General features: G+C 45.6%; 1 protein-coding gene across 2 annotated transcripts in view; it reads left to right on the forward strand.

Moving 5' to 3' along the window:
- OTUD7A (OTU deubiquitinase 7A) overlaps positions 1-20941 on the forward strand; it is a 293318-nt gene that overhangs the window by 171904 nt on the left and 100473 nt on the right. For both annotated transcript variants that reach the window (XM_044279731.1, XM_044279732.1), the window contains one exon: positions 190-408. In XM_044279731.1, the coding sequence (XP_044135666.1) occupies positions 190-408 (219 nt within the window). The remainder of the gene's footprint in view (positions 1-189; positions 409-20941) is intronic.

Genomic DNA, 20941 nt, shown 5'->3' on the forward strand with positions numbered 1-20941 from the left:
TTTTTGGTGTTAGTAGACCCGAACTGGACTGTTATTACAATCCAAAATGATTTGTTTTTGCTTGATCTCCACATGTATCTTAGCCTTCCACAGAGTATGTCACTTGAGTCCTCCAGGATGCTGTACTAGCTACTCCATCTGATATAACATAAAAACTCAATTATGGACTTTTTGTTGTTGTGTTTTTAGAGAAAAGACTGTCCCGAGGTATATCTCATGCCAGTTCAGCCATTGTTTCTCTGGCTCGGTTACATGTGGCCAATGAATGCAGCAGTGATCCATTTCCTCTAGAAATGCCCATCTATACATTCCAACTACCAGACCTCAGTGTGTACAGTGAAGACTTCAGAGTCTTTATTGAACGGGATTTAATCGAGCAGTCAACAATGGTGGCCTTGGAGCAAGCAGGTAAGTAGGGTGGCTTACTTTAAAGTTCAGAACCTCAATTATGAAAGACACACTGGTATCTTTTGGAATTGTGCAATAAATTGTTTCAAATTAAAGGGATCATCCCTCAAAAATTATTGCTCACCTGTCCACAGGACATAACTGACCTGAGTGGTCGGACCACCTGCAATTCTGAGAATCAGGGTTCCTCAGTTCACGCTCTGAATGTTGCTGCCATGCCCTTGTCGATCTACCACACCATTCATTTCTGTGGAAATGATGGAGCACTGTAGATAGGTGATACATAATTTTTATGGGATAACCCCTCTACGGTTAAAGGAACAATTAAAGAATTTATTTTTTTATGCGTTACCATGACTATGCAAGCATACAGCTTTAACAGTGGCTAAAGCAAATAAGGTATGCAAACCTAATTGGTATTGCATGATTGGACAATCACGGAACTGCAAAATTGCTGGGTTTTTTCCCCCCTGTTACACCCTGCCCCCCCCCCCCCCCCCCCCAAAAAAAAAAAAAATATATATAAATTAAAAGCTCTACGTACCCCAAGTTCGTGTCATTGACAAATATGACTTGAGCCACAAAAACAGGCTCTCATACAGCTGTGTCGGCAGAAAAATACAAAGGTTAATGGCGCTCTGAATGCAGCAATGCAAAAAGTGACCATATTCTTCCAAAATATGCTGGTCATGAAGAATGCCAAACATTTTGTTAATGAAGTTGTTAAAGGAACAAACTGAATAATATAATAATTGTATTGCTGTAACTAATATCGTTATCAGGGTTGCGGTCATATTTTTAAGAGCCCTACAGTTTAAACTCAGGGAGCTCGAGTATGTTTTACTGCTGAGAATAACTATATTTTTTATTGATATGAATGTACTAAATAATCACCTTATGGCTTAGGCTCAGTTGACATCAGCAACTTTATTTCCTTTGTTCTGCTTTGCTATAGGAGAAGAGCAATGGAAATAACTAAAGCAGCATTTCCATCAAGTGATGGGAATGAGCGGTGCCCAACAGGTCCCATTGACTATAATGGGATCCGTTGGGTTTCTACTGGACAACATAGCATAGCGAACGAAGCCTCAGTCAGATGTGAACAAAGTCTTATCTCATATTCTCCACCATACATCTACAGTAGCTGAGGTCAATATGTGCTAAGAGTTCTCCTAGATGGACATACATTCTGATTGTGAGAAACTTGAGTCATTCACGAAAGTGGTGGAAACATAAGGGTAGACACATCTGTAAAGGATTTTTATAAAGCTTTTTATAGGGTAAGTGAAATAATTTCATGGGGGAGATTTATCAAAATTCCATTACAGCTCCTTCGAAAAATGGAAGGTGAAATTGGATTGGTTGCTATGGGCAACTAAGCAATTTTTCCCCCCTTTTGACCATTTTTGCTAAATCCGCCCCCTATGTCTTTGTAACCAGTCTGGACAGTAATTTGAGCTTGACTATCTTCTATTTTGCATGGTAGAAAAGTACTGGTTTTGTATGGTTGTTGATTAATTGGGTATGAGACCAGAATTGTACTCTAATGATGTTTCCTGTGGGAGCATAAAACTAGTATTTTTTTTCTTTTCTTTTCTTTTGTTATGACCAGAATTCCAGGTCAATAAATTTGTTTTAAAATTTCTTTATTTCCTTTTATAGCATTTTATCTCATAAGCATCTTGTGGGTGTGAGAAGAATGATATGTACAGTATCTCATTACCGTTTCTCCACAGCTCTTTACGTAAGGGATTTAGCCATGTAGAAAAATGAGCCATTGTATACAGGTGAAACTCGAAAAATTAGAATATCGTGCAAAAGTCCATTTATTTCAGTAATGCAACTTAAAATTAGAATTTTGTGAAAAGGTTCAATATTCTAGTGTCACACTCTAGTCAGCTAATTAGTCCATACCCCCTGAGCAAAGGGGACCTGAGATTGTGACTTTGGGGTTTTCATAAGCTATAAACCATAATCATCCAAATTAAAACAAATAAACGCTTAAAATATCTCGCTTTGCAGTTTGCATGTAATAAGTCTTTCTCATATATTAGTTTCACCTTTTAAGTTGTATTACTGAAACAAAGGAACTTTGCAGGATATTCTAATTTTTCGACTTTCACCTGTATGTACCCAGGAGGATTTCTCTGGCACTGCAGATCTTTAGTGAGTGGCAGCAAGTACAGTAGGAGTTGTAGTTAAACAAGTCACATTCACAGACCATATTATTTGTCCATATAGGCTTGGGACAATCATGCTCCAGATGACATTTTTCAAGTGAAGACTAAAAGTCTAGGGGCAGCACTTACATGTTTAAACCAGATGTGAACTCAAAGTTGAATTGTATGGGGACATTTTGGGATAAAAATTGAAGCAACTGTTACTAGACTAGATTAAAAAATCCCCTACGTACAATTGGTAGGTTAGCAAGAAGAAGGAGGCAGATAAAAGGGTAATCTCTACAGTGTCAGACTACATAGTGTTTGTTGTCTGTTACTGTGGAGACGCATAGTAGCTGTATGCTTTTATGAAGGCTATATGTAAAGGTGATACATTTGTTATTTTAAAAAAATTATATCACATGCTGTTTAAAATACCCTGCTACAGTAAGGGTGTTGCTAGAACCAGGCATTCAGTAATCAACTAGTGAGGGCCATAGCACTTGTCAATTCTAAGGCTTTTCCCAGGTGCACGTCCCTTCTTGATCCCTCTCCAGGATCAATATCTTCCAATCATACAATATTCGGACAGCACTCTAGTTTATAGACCAGGCATTCAGGGCACAATTTGGATTTCTGTTCCAGATCCCCAGGTGACCACCACTTTCAAATGCATTCTGCATCATTCCTCAAGATGAAGTGAAAGCAGTGCTTGAACAAACACTACTACCTCTACAAACAGCTGATTGATGGTGTGGCTTGGATTTGCCGGAAGTCAGACCTTCGCTAATCTGATATTGATGACCTATCCTGATAGGTCATCAATATCTTTACAATTCACAACCCCTTTACGTTTTCCAGGTGTTCTTTTTTTTTTCATTTTCCGGTAGTGTATATACAGTGCATGGAAAAAGTCTTCAAACACTATCACTTTATTCACATTTTACATGTTAAGCAGTTCTGTTCAATAAACTTTCCCCATCATTCTGCACTCAATACCTCAGAATGTTTGAAATCTTTGCTCATTTATTAAAAAGGAAAAACTAAAATATTGCATTGATATTACTATTCAGACCTTTTACTCAGTTGAATTTTAGCAGTGATTACAGCCTCCAGTCTTCTTGGTCATGATACCGCAAGGTTTGAACACCTGGATTTGGGGATTTTTTGCCATTCTTCTCTGTAGCTCCTCTCAGGCTGTGTTAGATTGGATGGGGACTGTCGATGGACAGCTGTTTTTAGGTCTCTTTAGAAATATTTGATTGGGTTCAAGTCAAGTTTTCTGGCTGGGCCATTCAAGAACATTCACAATATTGTCCCTTAGGTTAATTGATTTCGTTGGAAGGAAAACCTTTGGGCCAGTCTGATGTCCAGAGCACTCTGGATCTGGTTTACATTGAGTATCTTTGTACTTTGCTCCATTTAGCTTTCCATCAACCCTGACCAGTCTCCCTGTCCCAGCCACTGAAAATCAGCCTCATAGCATGATGCTGCCACCACCATACTTAATTGTAGGGATGTATTGGGCAGGTGATGAGCAGTGCCTGGTTTCCTGCATACATGATGCCAAAAAGTTTAGTTTTGGTTTAATCAGACCAGAGAATCTGGTTTCTCACACCTAGGTCTTTCTGGACACTATGCCATAAAGCCCAGATTGGCTTAGTGCCACAGTGATGGTTGACCTTCTGGAAGTTCCTTCCATCTGCACACAAGATCTTTGGAGCTCAGCCAGTGACCATTATGTTCTTATTCACCTTCTTACCAAGGTACTTCTTCCCCAATTACTTACTTTGATTAGGTGGCCAGCTCTCGGAGGAGTCCTGGTTGTTCCAGTCTACTTCCTTTTAAGAATTATGGAGGCTCTTGGGAACTTTCATTACAGTACAGATTTTTTGTACCGTTCTCCGGATCTTTGCCTCCATACAACCCTGTCTTGGAGTTCTACAGGCAGTTCCTTTCACCCAGGGCTTGGTTTTTGTTCTGATGTGCATTGTCAGCTGTATAAAGACCTTGTAGAGTCAGGGTGTGTCTTTCCAAAGCATGTCCAATCAACTGAATTTACCACAGTTGGACTCTAATCAAGGTGTGGAAACATCTCAAAGATGATCAAGAGAAATGAGAAGCCCACAGATGTAAATTTCAAATGTCATAGCAAAAGGTCTGAATACTTATGTCTGTATGAAATGTTAGTTTTTTTTTCTTTGCAATACATTTGCAAAAATTTTAAACATTCACTTTGTCAAATGATAGAGCAGACAGAGTACTAGATCAGGAATAATGGTGCTTATTAAAAGCATCTGGGGTGGACCAGACCTGTCCCATCCTCCATGTGTGCTGCACTAAAGTATAATGGTGACAGTCCCCCTCTTCCCTCCATTCCCTGACATTAGGTCTCACCAATCCTAGGCAACCTAAGAGTATTAAATTATTTGACCTGTCGGTGTGACCTGGTAGACCTGAAGACTTGGTGTAGTTGCACCAATTGCTTTGTATTTAAACCACCTCTGTTATATCGGTGCTCGATGGCCGCCACCTTCCTGCTATAGGAAGCGGGCATGAGTGGTGCATCACTCACCTGGGGTACTTAATGCACCTTTCCCTATGGGAGGGTGGCTGAGCAATTGGTAGCCTAGTTTACTTGTTCTCTGCAATAGTGTGCTATATTATAATTTTTTTGCTCATGTACAGACTTCTGCTTGTTTACTGTTTCTGATCCTCTGCTGCCTGACCTGATCCGTGCCCGTTTACCGTTTTGACCCTTACTACCTGCGCTGACCTCGGATGTGTATTTTTGGACTTTAACAAACTATGCTTGTTACTGACTTCAAATACAGCTGGACCCCTGTTGTCTCTGACCCCTGTGGGTCAGCTATCAGCCTCACTGAGACTGCTCCAGGAGGTAGCAGCCTGGTGGCTCCCCTCCCTTGTACAGGGGTTAAAGGGAGCAAGCCAAATGCTTCAAATTTTTTTGAACAATAAACTTGATGTTTATTTATTATAGAAAAGGGAAGATTATGTTTCACCCTCATGATGCTAGTGTTCGAGCTTTCATTGGCAGTGCCCATTGGTATCATTGAAAATTGTAATTCTTCATGCCAACCTAAGAGGCACAGAACCCTTTCAGAAATAGAATAAAATGGACATTTCTCATATGAATCAGCTATGACGTATAATAGTAATCTTCAAGGTTATAGTAGTATCGCATGTACGGGCTGTTGGTAAAGTAACAATAATTCCTTGTACTGTAGCTTTAGCTTCACATGGTAAAGGTTCACAGTGACCTCCCCCTCTGCCATGGTTTAACTTTTAGATTTTGTAGTTCAAGGATTTATCTTAATGAATAGGAATAGACAGACACCTTTGGGAACATTTCTATATTTACACAAAACTGTAAAAAAAAAAAACATTCAGTAGAATATAAAATGCAAGTCTTTAATGGCTAACCCTTTCATACTATCGTACCACTGTAAGTAAATCTGGACCTCCTGGCTACATACGGAGCGGTCAGAGGAGAATATGCTAGAGTTTATTCATGAAATGACCTTCATTATTGGCTCATCTGGGAGTTAATGAACTAGTTCTACTAAATAACCTCCAGATGTAGTCCTACAGGGCTGCTATAAAAATTGCCCCAGCGAAAACTCTGGTACACACAATACAATGTCATTAGAAAGCCAAATAAACCGTGCTCAAGGCATACTTTATATTCAAAGTGTACATGCAATGTGTAAACAGGCCATAATGTGAATGGCCACCTTTAAACATTGTAATTTCTTGGTTAAAAAAAATAAATAAAAATTGTGTGCTTATTAATTTCTTAATATATTTTTAGAATCATCTGAGCTCCTTTTTGTCACATAGTTAATAATTTACTGTGATTCTGGTTGTGTGTAGCCCCAATCAGGACACTTTTGAGCTACTTGGCTCCCTCTAGTGGCTCCTTCGGGCTATGATGCCAGTTGAATGCACCATAGGTCAGCATACTGGAGGGCTGCACACCAGGCAGTCTGCCTTATCTGCATTAAGAACATCCCTTGATGACTTATATTTAGAGGAACTGTGTTGGGAGCAAATCATTCTAGGGGGTGCCCTTGGAAAGTGCAATGGCAATGTTTTTTTTTATTGTATTGAGCCTCTATAAGACTCCAATAGTGAAGTGGCATTAGTCCATTAAGATTCCCAATGTGAAGTATAAGATCTATAATAAGATTTTTTGCAGCGGGTGCTATCACCCCTTGCTGCTCCTTTGTCTTTATGGCATGTCTTATCTGTAGGTAAACATAGAAAAGGGACTTGGGCAGTTCAAATTCTTGTTGTAACTGGGCATATTCCTTAAAGGGAACCTGTCACCTGGATTTTGTGTACAGAGCTGAAGACATGGGCTTCTAGATGGCTGCTAGCACATCCGCAATACCCAGTCCCCATAGCTCTGTGTGCAAATTACCTGAGATGAGTCCTGTACGTGAGAGGAGTCAGGGACAGGACTCATCTTAGGTTAATTAGCTCTATAAACAAAATCCATGTGAAAGGTTCCCTTTAAGGGAACAGTCGTCAAATAGTTGACACACTGCAGAGTCCATGTCTTTCCCAGATTTGAGCACTTGACACTTTATCTAATTCCCCATATATGTGATTGGGCCATATCAGAGTAAGCTTTGTATACCCAGAAATGCCAGCTCGTTTTGTAGCTTTCCACCATACTTCATGTATTGTGCGTAACAGTCGGCATTGATCCCCTTTCCTATAGAAGATTCCATCTTCCAGGGCTGCCATTAGGCATTTTCTATTAAGGAGGTGCTGTTTAATCCTCCCAGCTATGTTGGTCCTATCCTCATCTCCCCAGCCCCTAACATACTGCAGTTGGGCCACCAAGTGATATATCCATGGGTCTGGGACATTAGGTCCACCTTGGGTTTTTGGTCTGCACAGTGTAGTGAGTGTTATACGTGGTACTCCCCTCTTCCAAATAAGATCTTTAAAGATCGCATTAACTGTGTAGAAAATTTTTTGTGGTATCCAATTTGGGGCATTATGTAATACATAGAAAAAAATGTGGGGGGTTCCGTCGGCACAACCCTGTATGCAGGTGCACATTGCTATGGCGAAATACACATACAAACGCAAAAACACAAATGCAATGTCACTCTGCAACCAGCACTCTGCCCTGCCTTTATGCTGGATTTTGAATGAGGCATTAGTGTACATTTTGGCCAAAGCGTAATAAGCCACTCACCGCGTCAAGGTCGCCTCTATGAGTGGTCCCTAACATTAGTTCCTACCTGTTATGGCCATGACAGCCACACAAAGTCCAGGGAGCGCAGGTACAGCATGCACGCCAGGCACACTCTGCTTTTAACCCCGTCATAGAGGCAACCTTGACGTGGTGAGTGGCTTATTACGCTTTGGCACTAATGCCTCATTTAACATCCAGCATAGAGGCAGGGCAGTGTGCTGGTTGCAGAGTGCCATTGCATTTGTGTTTTTGCGTTTGTATGTGTATTTCACCATAGCAATGTGCACCTGCATACAGGGTTGTGCTGACTGAACCCCCCACATTTTTTTCTTTGTAGTATATATTGGAGGCGTCATGCACACAACCGTATTTTGTTTCGGTGTCCGATCCGTTTTTTTTTGCTGATAGGATGCGGACCCATTCATTTCAATGGGTCCGCAAAAAATGTGGACAGCACACCGTGTGCTGTCCCCATCAGTATTTCCGTTCCATTGCTCCGAAAATAAAATAGTGCATGTCCTATTTTTTTCTAGTTTGCGGACAAGGATAGGCATTATTACAATGGATCCGCAAAAAAAAACGGATACCATACGGAACGTCATCAGTTTTTGCGGACCGCAAAACACATACGGTCGTGTGCATGTAGCCTTAAACTGAGTCTGCTTTCATAGCGCCTACCAGTAACCATTTGGCTCCAGGAGAAGTATATAGTGGGCTCAGCATGCATGTTGGTACTTGCATCCCTGGATCCGATGGAAGCTGTTATGGCACCGGACGGGGTTAAAAGCAGAGTGGGCTTGGCGTGCATGCTGTACCTGCGCTCCCTGGACTTTGTGTGGCTGTCATGGCCCATAACAGGTAGGAACTAGTGTTAGGGACCTCTCATAGAGGCAACCTTGACGTGGTGAGTGGCTTATTACGCTTTGGCCAAAATGTACACTAATGCCTCATTTAACATCCAGCATAGAGGCAGGGCAGAGTGCCATTATGTAATGCATATAGAAGCTGGGGCATGAGAATCATCTTAAGTAAGTTAGTGCGCCCAATTATAGTGAGAATTAGACAGGTCCAGGCCTGGACTTTCCGTCTAAATTTATCTAGCAGCGGTACCAAATTCAAATTTTCAAACTCCTGGTTGTTGGCTGATACCTGGATGCCCAAATATTTAAAGGATGTAACTACTTGTAGGCCTGCTGTAAGATTAGCATCAATCCTTCCATTTTTAGACAGTGGCATCAACACTGACTTTGTCCAATTAATGACCAAGCCAGATAACCCACCGAAGCTATTTATTATGGACATGACCTCTGGAAGAGAGGAATTCCACTTGTCTATGAATAGCAACAGGTTATAGAGCAACCTTTTCAGATAGAGACCCATATTGAAAACCTTGTATTTCACCTGCCTTTCTGAGGGCCTCCACCAGGGGCTCCACCACCATAGCAAACAACAAGGATGACAGGGGACATCCTTGTCTAGTCCCTCTGTGTAAAATAAATGAATCTGAAAGTCTGCCGTACACTCAAATTCTGGCTGTGGGATAAGCATACAGTAACCGTATCCACCTAATGAACTCGGGCCCAAACCCTATCGTCTTGAGCACCTTTACCAGGTATCGCCTTTGGCCGCATCAAGAGACGCGAGCGCCGCATTTAAGGCGTGGACCTGGCCAGCCTGAATATTCAAGTATAATTTCCTGATATTCACCGCTGTCGACATGTTGGGCATAAACCCAGCCTGGTCAGTATGGACTAGTGATATAACGGTGGCGTTTGCCATTACTTTCGCTAAGATCTTTACGTCCACCTGCAGCAAACAAATAGGCCTGTAGGATTCTGCCTCCAGGACATCCTTGCACAGTTTCGGAATTACTACTATGATCGCTTCATTCATGGGGCAGTCTGCCCTGGTTTGGAGCTTCCTTATAGACGTCTAACAGTTGGGGCAAAAATATTGAGGCATAGGTTTTCTAAATTTCCACAAAATTTTCATCTCTCTCCAGGGCTTTATTATTGGACATATCTCCCACTGCCGCTTCCATTTCCTTTATAGTGATGGGGGCATCTAATAGAGCTCTCTGTTCTATAGTGAGAGTAGGAAGTTTTAACGGGTAAAGAAACTCTTTAATCTCTACCTCAGAAGAACATGTTTTAGATTCATACAAAGATGAGTAAAACGAATGCATAATCTTTCATATCTGTTCTGGCGTGTTACAGATTTCCCCCTCCGAGATGCATAAAGCAGCTATATATGCTGATTGCTGTTGGGCCTTAGTTACTAATGATGCTAGTAGGCTACCTACTCCCCCCCCCCCCCTTCCTCATACCCTCATAATATGATTTCTTTTGAAAAAAAATAATTTGTTTTTCGCATTCAGTATCATTCGCTCATTCAGCATCTGCTGCGCTTCCTTCCATTGATCTTCATGTTCTGCAGATGGATTTGCCACATACCTGGCCTCTGCCACCTCTACCTCTAATAGAATCTTTCGTACTGTGGCTCTAGTATCATTTGATTTCCTGTTAACTTCTGCTATTAGTGTCCCCCTTAAAAAAGCGTTTATAGCGTCCCATACTACCAATCGGGAGGCAGTGGGTAAATTATATTCAAAGAACTCCTTCAGCTGCTCCACTATACCATCCACATCAGCAAGCACATTTAGCCAATGTGGGTTGAACCTCCAGATCTTATCCCCTGTGACAACTCAGGGTCACTAAGCTCTCCACGATCACCGTCTTCTCCACTTAGACGGTTGGCACAATTCAAGAAGTCACTCCAACACTGCAGATTTGGGTGCAAACTGGCCACGGCCAGCTTTATTATCACTTTTACAGCAGACCAAAACAAAAAGCATAAACCTAAATCCTCAGCTGTCTGGCCACTGACTATACAGTAGTTCTCCCTCTCTATCGGGATCTGGGTCTACGACCCAGCTCCCCAAAACACAGCAGTGCTTACCCCACACAGGGTTAGAGGGTCCCGGCTCCCACAGGCCTTGGGGCAGCCTGCTCCTTCCCCAGACAGGGAGCACTGATTGAGGAGCTCAGTCCGCATTTACCTGAGCTCCTCAGCTGGCTGCTAATTAACTTAATTACCAGCCTAGCTGCTGCAGACAGTGGTAAAAACCTATTTCTCGCTAGTATCATTGGGGGACACAGACCGTGGGTATAGCTGCTTGCTGCCACTAGGAGGCGACACTAGGCTAAGAAGTGATAACTCCTCCCCCGCAGGCTATACCCCCTCCAGCCTGGAGAGAGCATATCAGTTTTTAGCTTAGTGTCGTAGGAGGCAGACCTCCCTGCTTTTGCAGGGCGGCTTACTTTTATTATTTTATCTTTTTCCTCTTTTAGGTTGGGGAAACAGAGTCGCCTAGCCACTCTGTCTACCCCGGGAGCAAGGCCGGTGTCGGAATCCCTCACCGCTCGCCCTCCCCAAGAAACGAAAGTGGACCAGGGCAGCCCAGCTCCCCTGCTTCCCGCCAGCCAAGGGGGTCACCTGAATCCGGCGAGACCCTCCGCCATTCCAGTCTCCTGCCACTTCGTGTGCCAGCGGCTGAAGAGGTGACCCTGCTGGTACTCTGAGAAAGGGTGAAGAGAAGAGGATGAAGATGGGGTGAGTAGTCCGTATTGGGTAAGTACCTCGGCCCTTCCCCTCCCCCTTCTCCCTTCCCCCCCGGTCACCTCATCATAAGATGGAGGACCTTTTTCCTCAGGTGGGCCATTCATGGTGAGGGCCCCACATTACCTCAGGCCCAATGTAGGTTTGGGCTTCTGTCCATACGGGGGGCCTGGGTTCTCCTCAGATTCTGGTCCAGTTGTACGGCCTGCGGGGTGAGCTCCCGCGGCCGATGTTCAGCCAGGGCACTTGCAGAGCGCCGCTCCTGTCACTCCACTCCCGGCCGGCTATTCGTTTGGCCGGCGCCAAAAATTTAGCCCCCGGCTCCTCTTCGGGCCTACCGGGATTCAGCCCGTGCAGTTGTTTTAGCGGCACGGGATGGGTTCCCGCAGCGAGAGTGGACACTCCCCCTCCAAATCAGTGGGCAGACATCGGCGGTTGCTCTTCAGGCCCCGCTGTGGTATCCGGCCGGCAGTACCGCCCGGTCGGCTGTGCGCCGAACTTTATGTCCCGGCTTTTGCGGCCTACTAGGCCGCAACTTTCATTCCAGTTATGGAGGGGGCGGGTCCGTCCTTTTGGCGCGGATTCTCCCCGACTAGCTGTCGCTCCTCCCCCAGGTGCCCCGCTGAGCTCCGCATCTGGTCCTCTGAGCTGGGTTAACCCTTTGTGGCAAGTCGTTTGTTTGCAGCCGGCACTGCATTATCTGAGTGTCCCCTTTCTGCATGCCAATTACCTTTGATTAGGAAGTTAACCCTAACCCCTTCCTGCCGGCATGTCCACCCTGGTGGTGGGGTATGGGGCTGGGCCCATGTCCTATCTGGACAGGGCAGGATTGCTCACAGTTTCCCAATCCGCCCTCCGGGGCTGTTTAGTTGAGAATGCACACATGAAGAATTCCCAGACCACCTTCTGGGTCGTCTGGTGTATAGGCCACCACAGGTGAAATCCAGGGGAGCACATCTGAGGGATTCCCAATCCGCCATACGGGCCGTTTGGTTGATAATGCTTCACCTGCACAAATACAGGGGAGCACATCTGAAGGATTCCCAATCCGCCCGCTGAGGCCGTTTGGTTGATAATGCTCCACCTGCACAAATGCAGGGGAGCACATCTGCAGGATTCCCAATCCGCCCGTTGGGCTGTTTGGTTGATATTACTCCACCTGCACACATACAGGGGAGCACATCTGGAGGATTCCCAATCCGCCCGCTGGGGCCGTTTGGTTGATAATACTCCACCTACAAAAATACAGGGGAGCGCATCTGAAGGATTCCCAATCCGCCCTACGGGGTCGTTTGGTTGATTAATGCTCCACCTGCACAAATCCAGGGGAGCACATCTGAGGATTCCCAATCCGCCCGCTGAGGCCGTTGGTTGATAATACTCCACCTGCACGGATCCGGGGGAGCACATCTGAAGGATTCCCAATCCGCCCTACGGGGCCGTTTGGTTGATAATGCTCCACCTGCACGGATCTGGGGGGAACACAGATGCAGGATTCCCAATCCGCCCTACGGGGCCGTTTGGTTGATAATGCTCCACCTGCACAAGCCAGGGGAACACAGCTGCTGGATTCCCAATCCACCCTCTTGGGTCATTTGGTTGTTAATCCACATGCGCAATCCAATGGAGGACCTCTGGCAGTTCCCAATCCACCCTCCTGGATTGTGGGTCGATTGAGTACCGCCCACACAATCCTGTGAGCGGTCAGGTAGGGATGCCGATTCCACCTCCTGGGTGTTTTGATGGTTATATCACCGCTGTCACAGCCTGCAACTGCCATGGCTGGATGCTAAGAGGTAGAGCTGCGCACGAGCAGGACATTCCTCCTCGGTCTCCTCCGCACCTCCATCCTTCCTCATTAGGGTGATATTCAGAACCCTCCCTTCTGACAGGGGTTGGTTCTGAGGGAACAGTTCTGCGGACTCTGGTATGAACCTTCTAGACTGCATCCATGCTACCGGCAGTACTGATTGTCTGCATTGCCCCTTCCTTAGGCGGCATTTGCTTTGCTACTGGATACAGTACTTACCCTTTGTATTCCCTCCTTCCACAGGTGGACTGACGGCACTTGCACTGGTCAGTGCCAGCCATTTGCGTCTCCCCTTTCGGTTGTTGATGGATTGCTGTTCCACTGGGTACAGTACTGGCGTTATGCATTAGCCTCTCTTATAGGAGGCGTTATGGCTTTATCGCGGGTGGCAATGTTTGCTGTAAGTATTACCACCTTGCTTAGGTGGAGGAATTCTCTACCCACCGGGAACGGGACTATTCGTATGCATTATCCTCTTCGATAGGGGTGTAATTCTCTGCCATAGGGGTCAATTCCTACTGGGTGCATTACCCCCTGCCATAGGTTAGGTACTGGCGCTAACCTCAGGATACAGTACTCCCTATATATTTTTCTCCCCTTCATGGGTGGAGTGGTTGCACTTCCATTGAGGGTAGTGCTTACAGTACGCGTTACCCCCTCCAGGGAGGGGGTTATTACACTACCGTTGGATGCGGTTCTGTTTATCTCCCTACCTTCCTTCCTTGACGGAGGGTTGCGCTACCACTGAATACTATTCAACAGTCGTGGCATTACCCCCTTCTACATCTAACGGGAAATCACTGAGCATCTATGCATGCTTTAATTCAACTAAGCCTCCGCACTAGATGCCGTGGCTTCCTTCACGGGTGGGCCGCGGCAACAGTCGTTGCCATTGGTGCCTGGTACTCTTCATCTAGAGGTATATGGATACTGGGACTGCTCCCATACTGTATCCTCCCGTCTCTTCTGGTACTGGTGGTTGGCGCAGATAGGTCGTTCCTTGTTCTCTTAAGGGAGTCGCTCAGCAGCTCTTCAGGTGCCCTAGATTCCCATCCCTATGGGCCTCCACCGTTCAGGTCGGTCAGAACTTGGTCCTCTACAGCGTGTGGGTGCACGCCATTATACAAATGTTGGGATTACGTCCCAGCGAGCCCAAGGTTGCACTGACTCTGTATTCTGGGCCACCACTCTTCCTCATTAGGTGAGGGTGTTTTGCTGGCATTCTGCATTGACTACTACAGTGTGTTCTCTAAGTCAGGATGGCCGAGTGGTCTAATGTGCCAGACTCAAGAGTTAATCTCTTCCGTGTATGGGTGTTCGGGTCTCCAAATGGAGGCGTGGGTTCAGATCCCACTTCTGACAAAAAAAAAAAAAAAAAAGGGTAGTTCTCACAAGGGCCGGAGATCGAACTCATGGCAGTGGGTCAGCCCCCTCAGATAGGGGTTCTACCCTGACACTGCTTCGGCGGTTGCTCTGGTTTTGCCCCCTTTTTAGATGGAATGCCTTAGAATGGCTCTGGTTGACTGAGTTAGCTTGGTTCCATGCTACTTCTGGGTGTCCTTAGGCCTCTCCCTCTCAGTTTTATGCTGGGAGGAGCAGGCGGTAGCTATTACTGTACAAAGGGTATTTGCATCTCCACTACATGCTAGGGTTCCTACTGAACATTCCTATTGCACAGTTCCTTCGTCAGACGGCGGTTTCTTCCGACTCTGGGATTGGTATCCTGTACGGTGTGGCATCCTCCTCAGCTGGAGTGTGGCCTTTGCGTTACTCTGGCAGCTTCCTTTGTATGGGCTCCTCCTCAAGGGTGTATTTCATTACCAAGAGATCTGTACAGTGCCAGTCCCTGATGGCAATGGGCTTGCCCTGACCTCTCAATGGTCTTCATTACTGTTAACTGTCCGTTGCTCTGACTACTATTGTTCTTGTGTCGTCAACTCGGGTTTTGCATTGGCGTCAGTGCCATAGCTATCAGCACCTTACTTGGGCGCGCTCGACTGGGTAGCTTAGTCCCTGTGGCACTCGTCTACCACTACGGTGATACTGTCCGTCAGATATGTTTACTTAGTCCCTGTGGCACTCGTCTACCACTACAGTGATTCCTTCCTTCAGTTATGGTTGCTTCTGTGTCACATCAAGCGATGGTGGTCATTCCTTTCACTGCTCCTTCCGGGGGTGGGCTACGGTCCCCCCAAGCCAGGCTGAGCGGGTGACTGTCACACCTTGTCACCACTGGTAGGGATTTCGTTCCTTGAACGGAACACCCCTATTTTTCTTTCCTGTCCTTCCTCTAGCTGGACTGCTGACCACCTTTTCCCTTCGGTCTCCTCGACCGGTGGCAATGGGTTGTATAGCTATGGAATCCGGGATCTATTTTTTTCCACGGAGAGTATTCTCTTATCTTGGTCTCTGCCCGGAAGTCAATATATGTCAATTATGGGTTTTTTTCCATTACCGGTTTCTTTTAACCAGAGGAGGATCCTGCGAACCTGGATTTTGGTTCCGCTCCCACAGTTGTGGTCTACGACCGGCTTCGCCCCGACGATCGGTAGATCGCTGGGGGCGTTTCAGGAACAAACAAGCCCCCCCCTCTGGGACTTCTTCTTCTTCTTTTTGTACGTCCATTTGTCCTTTGTCATTTGCATCAGGCAGTGCTCCGCCAGAATTTTCTTTCTGGCGGAAGGTCACCGCTTTTCGGGTCTTCTCGGACATGGTTTTTCTCTTCTTTCTCCCTCGTATTTTAAGGGCGGGCTCTCCATCAGCCATCTATTTTGGCCTCGGAGATTTGCTGGTCCATATCTGGCGCGTTGGCGCGTTCCGCTGTATGGGTTTCTGCCTGATTTTCTTGGAGGTCCTTGTCATAGCTGGCGTCTTCCAACGGAATGCTTTTTTTTTTCCTGGGATGTCTGCCTGTCGGTTGCTTCCTAGCGGAGTGATGGCCTGGCTGTCCAGCGGTCGTCATTTCTCGGGTTCATCTACTCCAGACATCGCTTCTAGAGGGCAGCGTCTTGGTCTTCCGGCAAGTTCACCGAGTTTTTCGGGGGTCTTTTCTAGCCATCATCTGTTGCTGCTCCAGGCAGCAAGATCTTGCAGGCGGCAGCGGATGCCGCATCCTCGAGGGCGTTTTTTCTCCAGGGGCGTGTGATTTTTTTCCCTCCCCGTGGACTGCTTTAGGACGTCCCACGGTCTGTGTCCCCCAATGATACTAGCGAGAAAACGAGATTTTTGTGAACTCACCTGTAAAATCTCTTTCTCGCGTAGTTCATTGGGGGACACAGCTCCCACCCAGTGTTCTGTTTGCCGCACATATTGGCGGTTGGTGGGCCAGTATGGTCCTCAGTTCTGGTGCATTCCGACTGATGTTTGTCAGTTGTGGGTTGTGTACTGTATTTTCATTATTGATTTTTTTCTCCTACTCCTATTGCTTGGGCACAAACTGATATGCTCTCTCCAGGCTGGAGGGGGTATAGCCTGCGGGGGAGGAGTTATCACTTCTTAGCCTAGTGTCGCCTCCTAGTGGCAGCAAGCAGCTATACCCACGGTCTGTGTCCCCCAATGAACTACGCGAGAAAGAGATTTTACAGGTGAGTTCACAAAAATCTCGTTTTTCCCAGCCTTTCCTGTTCTTACCCAGGCTCCTCTGGGTGAGATACACCATTTCAATGGCTGTCATATGGCCCTCTGAACAGTGAGGGCAAGATATTAGCTGTAGCCAGTACTGGGGAATGATCAGATATTCTCCGGGGAAGATATTTTATCTCTTGAATTAGGTGGCCTATCGCAGCATTACCTAATATTGGATCTATTCTATATAACGATCCATAGGTACTGGAGTAACAGGAGTAGTATTTCTCCTGTGGATTCCTCAATCTCCAGCAATCTAACAAGGAGGCTTCATTCAGTAGCCTCCCAAACGGGGTGACCTCTCCAGCTGTAAATTGTATAGACCTACCCATCTTATCCATGGCTGGGCATATCACATTATTGAAATCTCCAAGCATTATTGTGGGGACATTCGGTAGGTTAGAGGTAAGAGATCACTTTCCTGATTACCAGTGGTGAATATGGTGGAGGGATGTAGACCCCAGTTATAGTTCAGGGGGTTGTAAAGAGTCTACTGTATAGACAAACGTATCGCCCTTCATCATCTAACTGTTTCGATACACATTCAAATGCTATATTTCTATGAATAAGAATGCTCACTCCTCTCACATATGTGGCATGGAAACATTGCCCCTCCCACTGGGAATTGAGTAAATGGGTCTGATCCAGCATTAGATGAGTTTCAAGGGCTGGTAGTGTTTCATACTATCTATGATAGCTCACCTTTTATTGGTATCTTTAACCCCTCTATCATTCCCGCAGTATTATTGATGCATCCATATCCCTTCTCATCGACAATGACACGTCTGTAGCACGTGTATGGATTACTCTGAGAATCACAGTGTGGCTCCACAAGACCCATAGCTGCAGATCCCGAGGTATCAACCCCAAACTTTTCCACAACAGTGCCCCTACTAAGGCAGCAAACCGTTCAAAGTTAAGAGGGCTGGCTTCCCCAACAGGCCCCCGCAAAAACACCTATGCCTAGGACCATGGGATTAAATAACACCTGCTGACGAGACCAGCGATATCTGGTTAGCTAACCTACCAGAGAGAGAGTATTAACCGTATTAACACTGAGCAGTAACTATATATTCTCTAATATCAAGGCCATTTGTGTCCTAGCTTCCCACACCTCCCCCGATTTGGATTTACACAGTACCATTTTGTGATATAATATCCCCGCTGTAATCTCTTAGTATATTAAGACTATTATAACAGACATTCTACGCATTATTAAATTCCTGCACAGGCACTCTCGCAGACATTCTCGCTCATCTGGTATGTCTATGTTGCTTGTAGTTGAGTATAGTAACTATATCTCATTCTTCTTAATATCTTTCCTCACCCAGCTGCCGTTCATGTCGATCCAGCCATCTCAACGCTTCTCTTGAATCCTCAAAAAAAAAAAAAAAAAAAGGTATTTCCTAGGGAGACCACTCTCAATTTATGCTGGGTATAGCATGGAATAAGGGATTTTGAGTGCCCCCTTGCGTCGCTTTATATCAAGGAATCTTGCTCTTCTTTTCTGCACCTCCAGGGAATAATCAAGTAAGTGTGACACCTTGTGGCCATTGATGGAAAGCTCAGGTAGCTCTCTTGGTGGTGCACCCGGTGGTAGCGGGCGAGTAGGGACCCTGTGGGCACGTTCAATCACAAATAATGGGGTTAAGGTCTCCACGCCTATATGTTCTTTCACCCAAGCCTCTGTGGGATTTGCCCCCTCCACTTTCTCAGGCACTACTACCAGCCGGACATTGTTCCAGCGTAGCCGATTTTCAAGATCATCTTGCTTGGCCACTATTGTCCATTCTTCTTGCATGTTCTATAACATCTCTTTTAAGAGGTGGTTTGATGTCCTCATCATCTCCCATGCGGTCTTCCAGGGTGGTTGTACGCTCAGCCAGCCTTTTCAGGTCATGTCTAACTATTGTGATGTCTTCCTTTATAGCACCCACTTGTACCGTGAGTGCATTCAGCGACTTGCCACATTTGGCTATAGCCTTTATAACATCTTTTAAAGTTGGCTCTTCTGAGTCTGACTCTTAGGCCTCAGGCTCCATTTCTGCGCCACATGGTTGTAGTGCCTCATATCTATTGGGGCTGAATATGCTATTTGCTCTAGCCCCTGCTCCTTCACCTTCTGATTCCAGGCAATTATCATCTAGTGGCTGCGACCGTTTTTCACGGGTCCCTTTTGTGTGAGTTATTGTGGCTGAGCGGGCATGTATTCCAAGCCTGGCTGCAGCATCTCGCTGGATTTTCACTGCTCTGTCCAGGCATCCAGGAGTAGCTGATCTGGCGCCATCTTGGTTATCTCTGTCCGCTCCTCTCCCCCTCCCTTTTCTTGGTCATGACGTAGAGATGACGATATTGCCAGACACCGGAATAGTCCTAGTGATGGCAGGAGCATGGCGAGTGCCTTTTGTAGCAGGATTATTCAGGTTTCTCAGGATAAACTGACTGGGTCGTGCAGGAGCTCAACAGACACACGGCTGCTCGCTCACATGCCTAGCTAGCCCGCAGTTCTCCTCTGTACTGCACCTGCGCCCATGTTGTCTCCTGGCCAATCTCCAGCTATCACTGCATCCATGACTAAAGCACAGCTCATTGCTGAAGATGATGGGTCTCCATTCCAGCCTCCATTGCTGTCTTATGCGCCATGATAGTCTTTCAGAGCGGTGGCGTGAGGTTAATGGAGCACCTGTAGCAGGATGTCCGATTTTCTGAACCACCGGGATATGCAATATTGAAGAGTGCTGACGTCTTGACCTAGGCACATAGCTATCTTCTGGAGTGATAAATCAAGTTCTCTCAGTTAGTGACAAGTGGCAATAACTGACACTTTGACAAACGGGAGGCATCTCATAATCATTCCATAGGACTTGATGTGAATTTTGAAACTTCTCATATGCCACGGATTGGAGCTAGGTGCTTGAACATCTGATCATCTGCATTTGCAACACCATCTTTCTCAATTTGCATAACGTTACAGCTTGTCCTTCTTACATAGTAACATAGTACATAGACCAAAAAAAGACATTTGTCCATCCAGTTCGGCCTGTCATCCTACAAGTTGATCCAGAGGAAGGCAAAAAAAAAATTTGTGAGGTAGAAGCCAATTTTCCCCACTTTAGGGGAATAAAAAATTCCTTCCTGACTCCAATCAGGCAATCAGAAAAACTCCCTGGATCAACGACCCCTCTCTAGTAGCTATAGCCTGTAATATTATTACGCTCCAGAAATACATCCAGGCCCCTCTTGAATTCCTTTTTTGTACTCACCATCACCAGCTCCTCAGGCAGAGAGCTCCATAGTCTCACTGCTCTTACCGTAAAGAATCCTCTTCTATGTTTGTGTACAAACCTTCTTTCCTCCAGACGCAGAGGATGTCCCCTCGTCACAGTCCTGGGGATAAATAGATGATGGGATAGATCTCTGTACTGACCCCTGATATATTTATACATAGTAATTCGATCTCCCCTCAGTCGTTTTTTTTTTTCTAAAGTGAATAACCCTAATTTTGATAATCTTTCAGGGTACTGTAGTTGCCCCATTCCAGTTATTACTTTAGTTGCCCACCTCTAGACCCTCTCCAGCTCTGCTATGTCTGCCTTGTTCACAGGAGCCCAGGACTGTACACAGTACTCCATGTGTGATCTGACTAGCGATTTGTAAAGTGGTAGGACTATGTTCTTATCACGGGCATCTATGCCCCTTCTGATGCAATCCATTATCTTATTGGCCTTGGCAGCAGCTGTCTGACACTGGTTTTTGCAGCTTAGTTTGCTGTTTATTAAAATTCCTAGATCCTTTTCCATGTCAGTGTTACCGAGTGTTTTACCATTTAGTATGTACTGGTGACTTGCATTACTCCTACCCATGTGCATAACTTTACATTTGTCAGTGTTAAACCTCATCTGCCACTTATCTGCCCAAGCCTCCAATCTATCCAGATCCCTCTGTAGTAGTATACTGTCCTCTAGAGTATATACACAGTATACGGTCCTCTGTAGTATATATACAGTATACTGTCCTCTTCAGTGTTAATTACTGTACACAGTTTAGTGTCATCTGCGAAAAAATTGATACTTTACTATGGTGTTCTTG

The sequence above is a fragment of the Bufo gargarizans genome, chromosome 2 (genome assembly GCF_014858855.1).
Source record: "Bufo gargarizans isolate SCDJY-AF-19 chromosome 2, ASM1485885v1, whole genome shotgun sequence".
Lineage (NCBI taxonomy): Eukaryota > Metazoa > Chordata > Amphibia > Anura > Bufonidae > Bufo > Bufo gargarizans.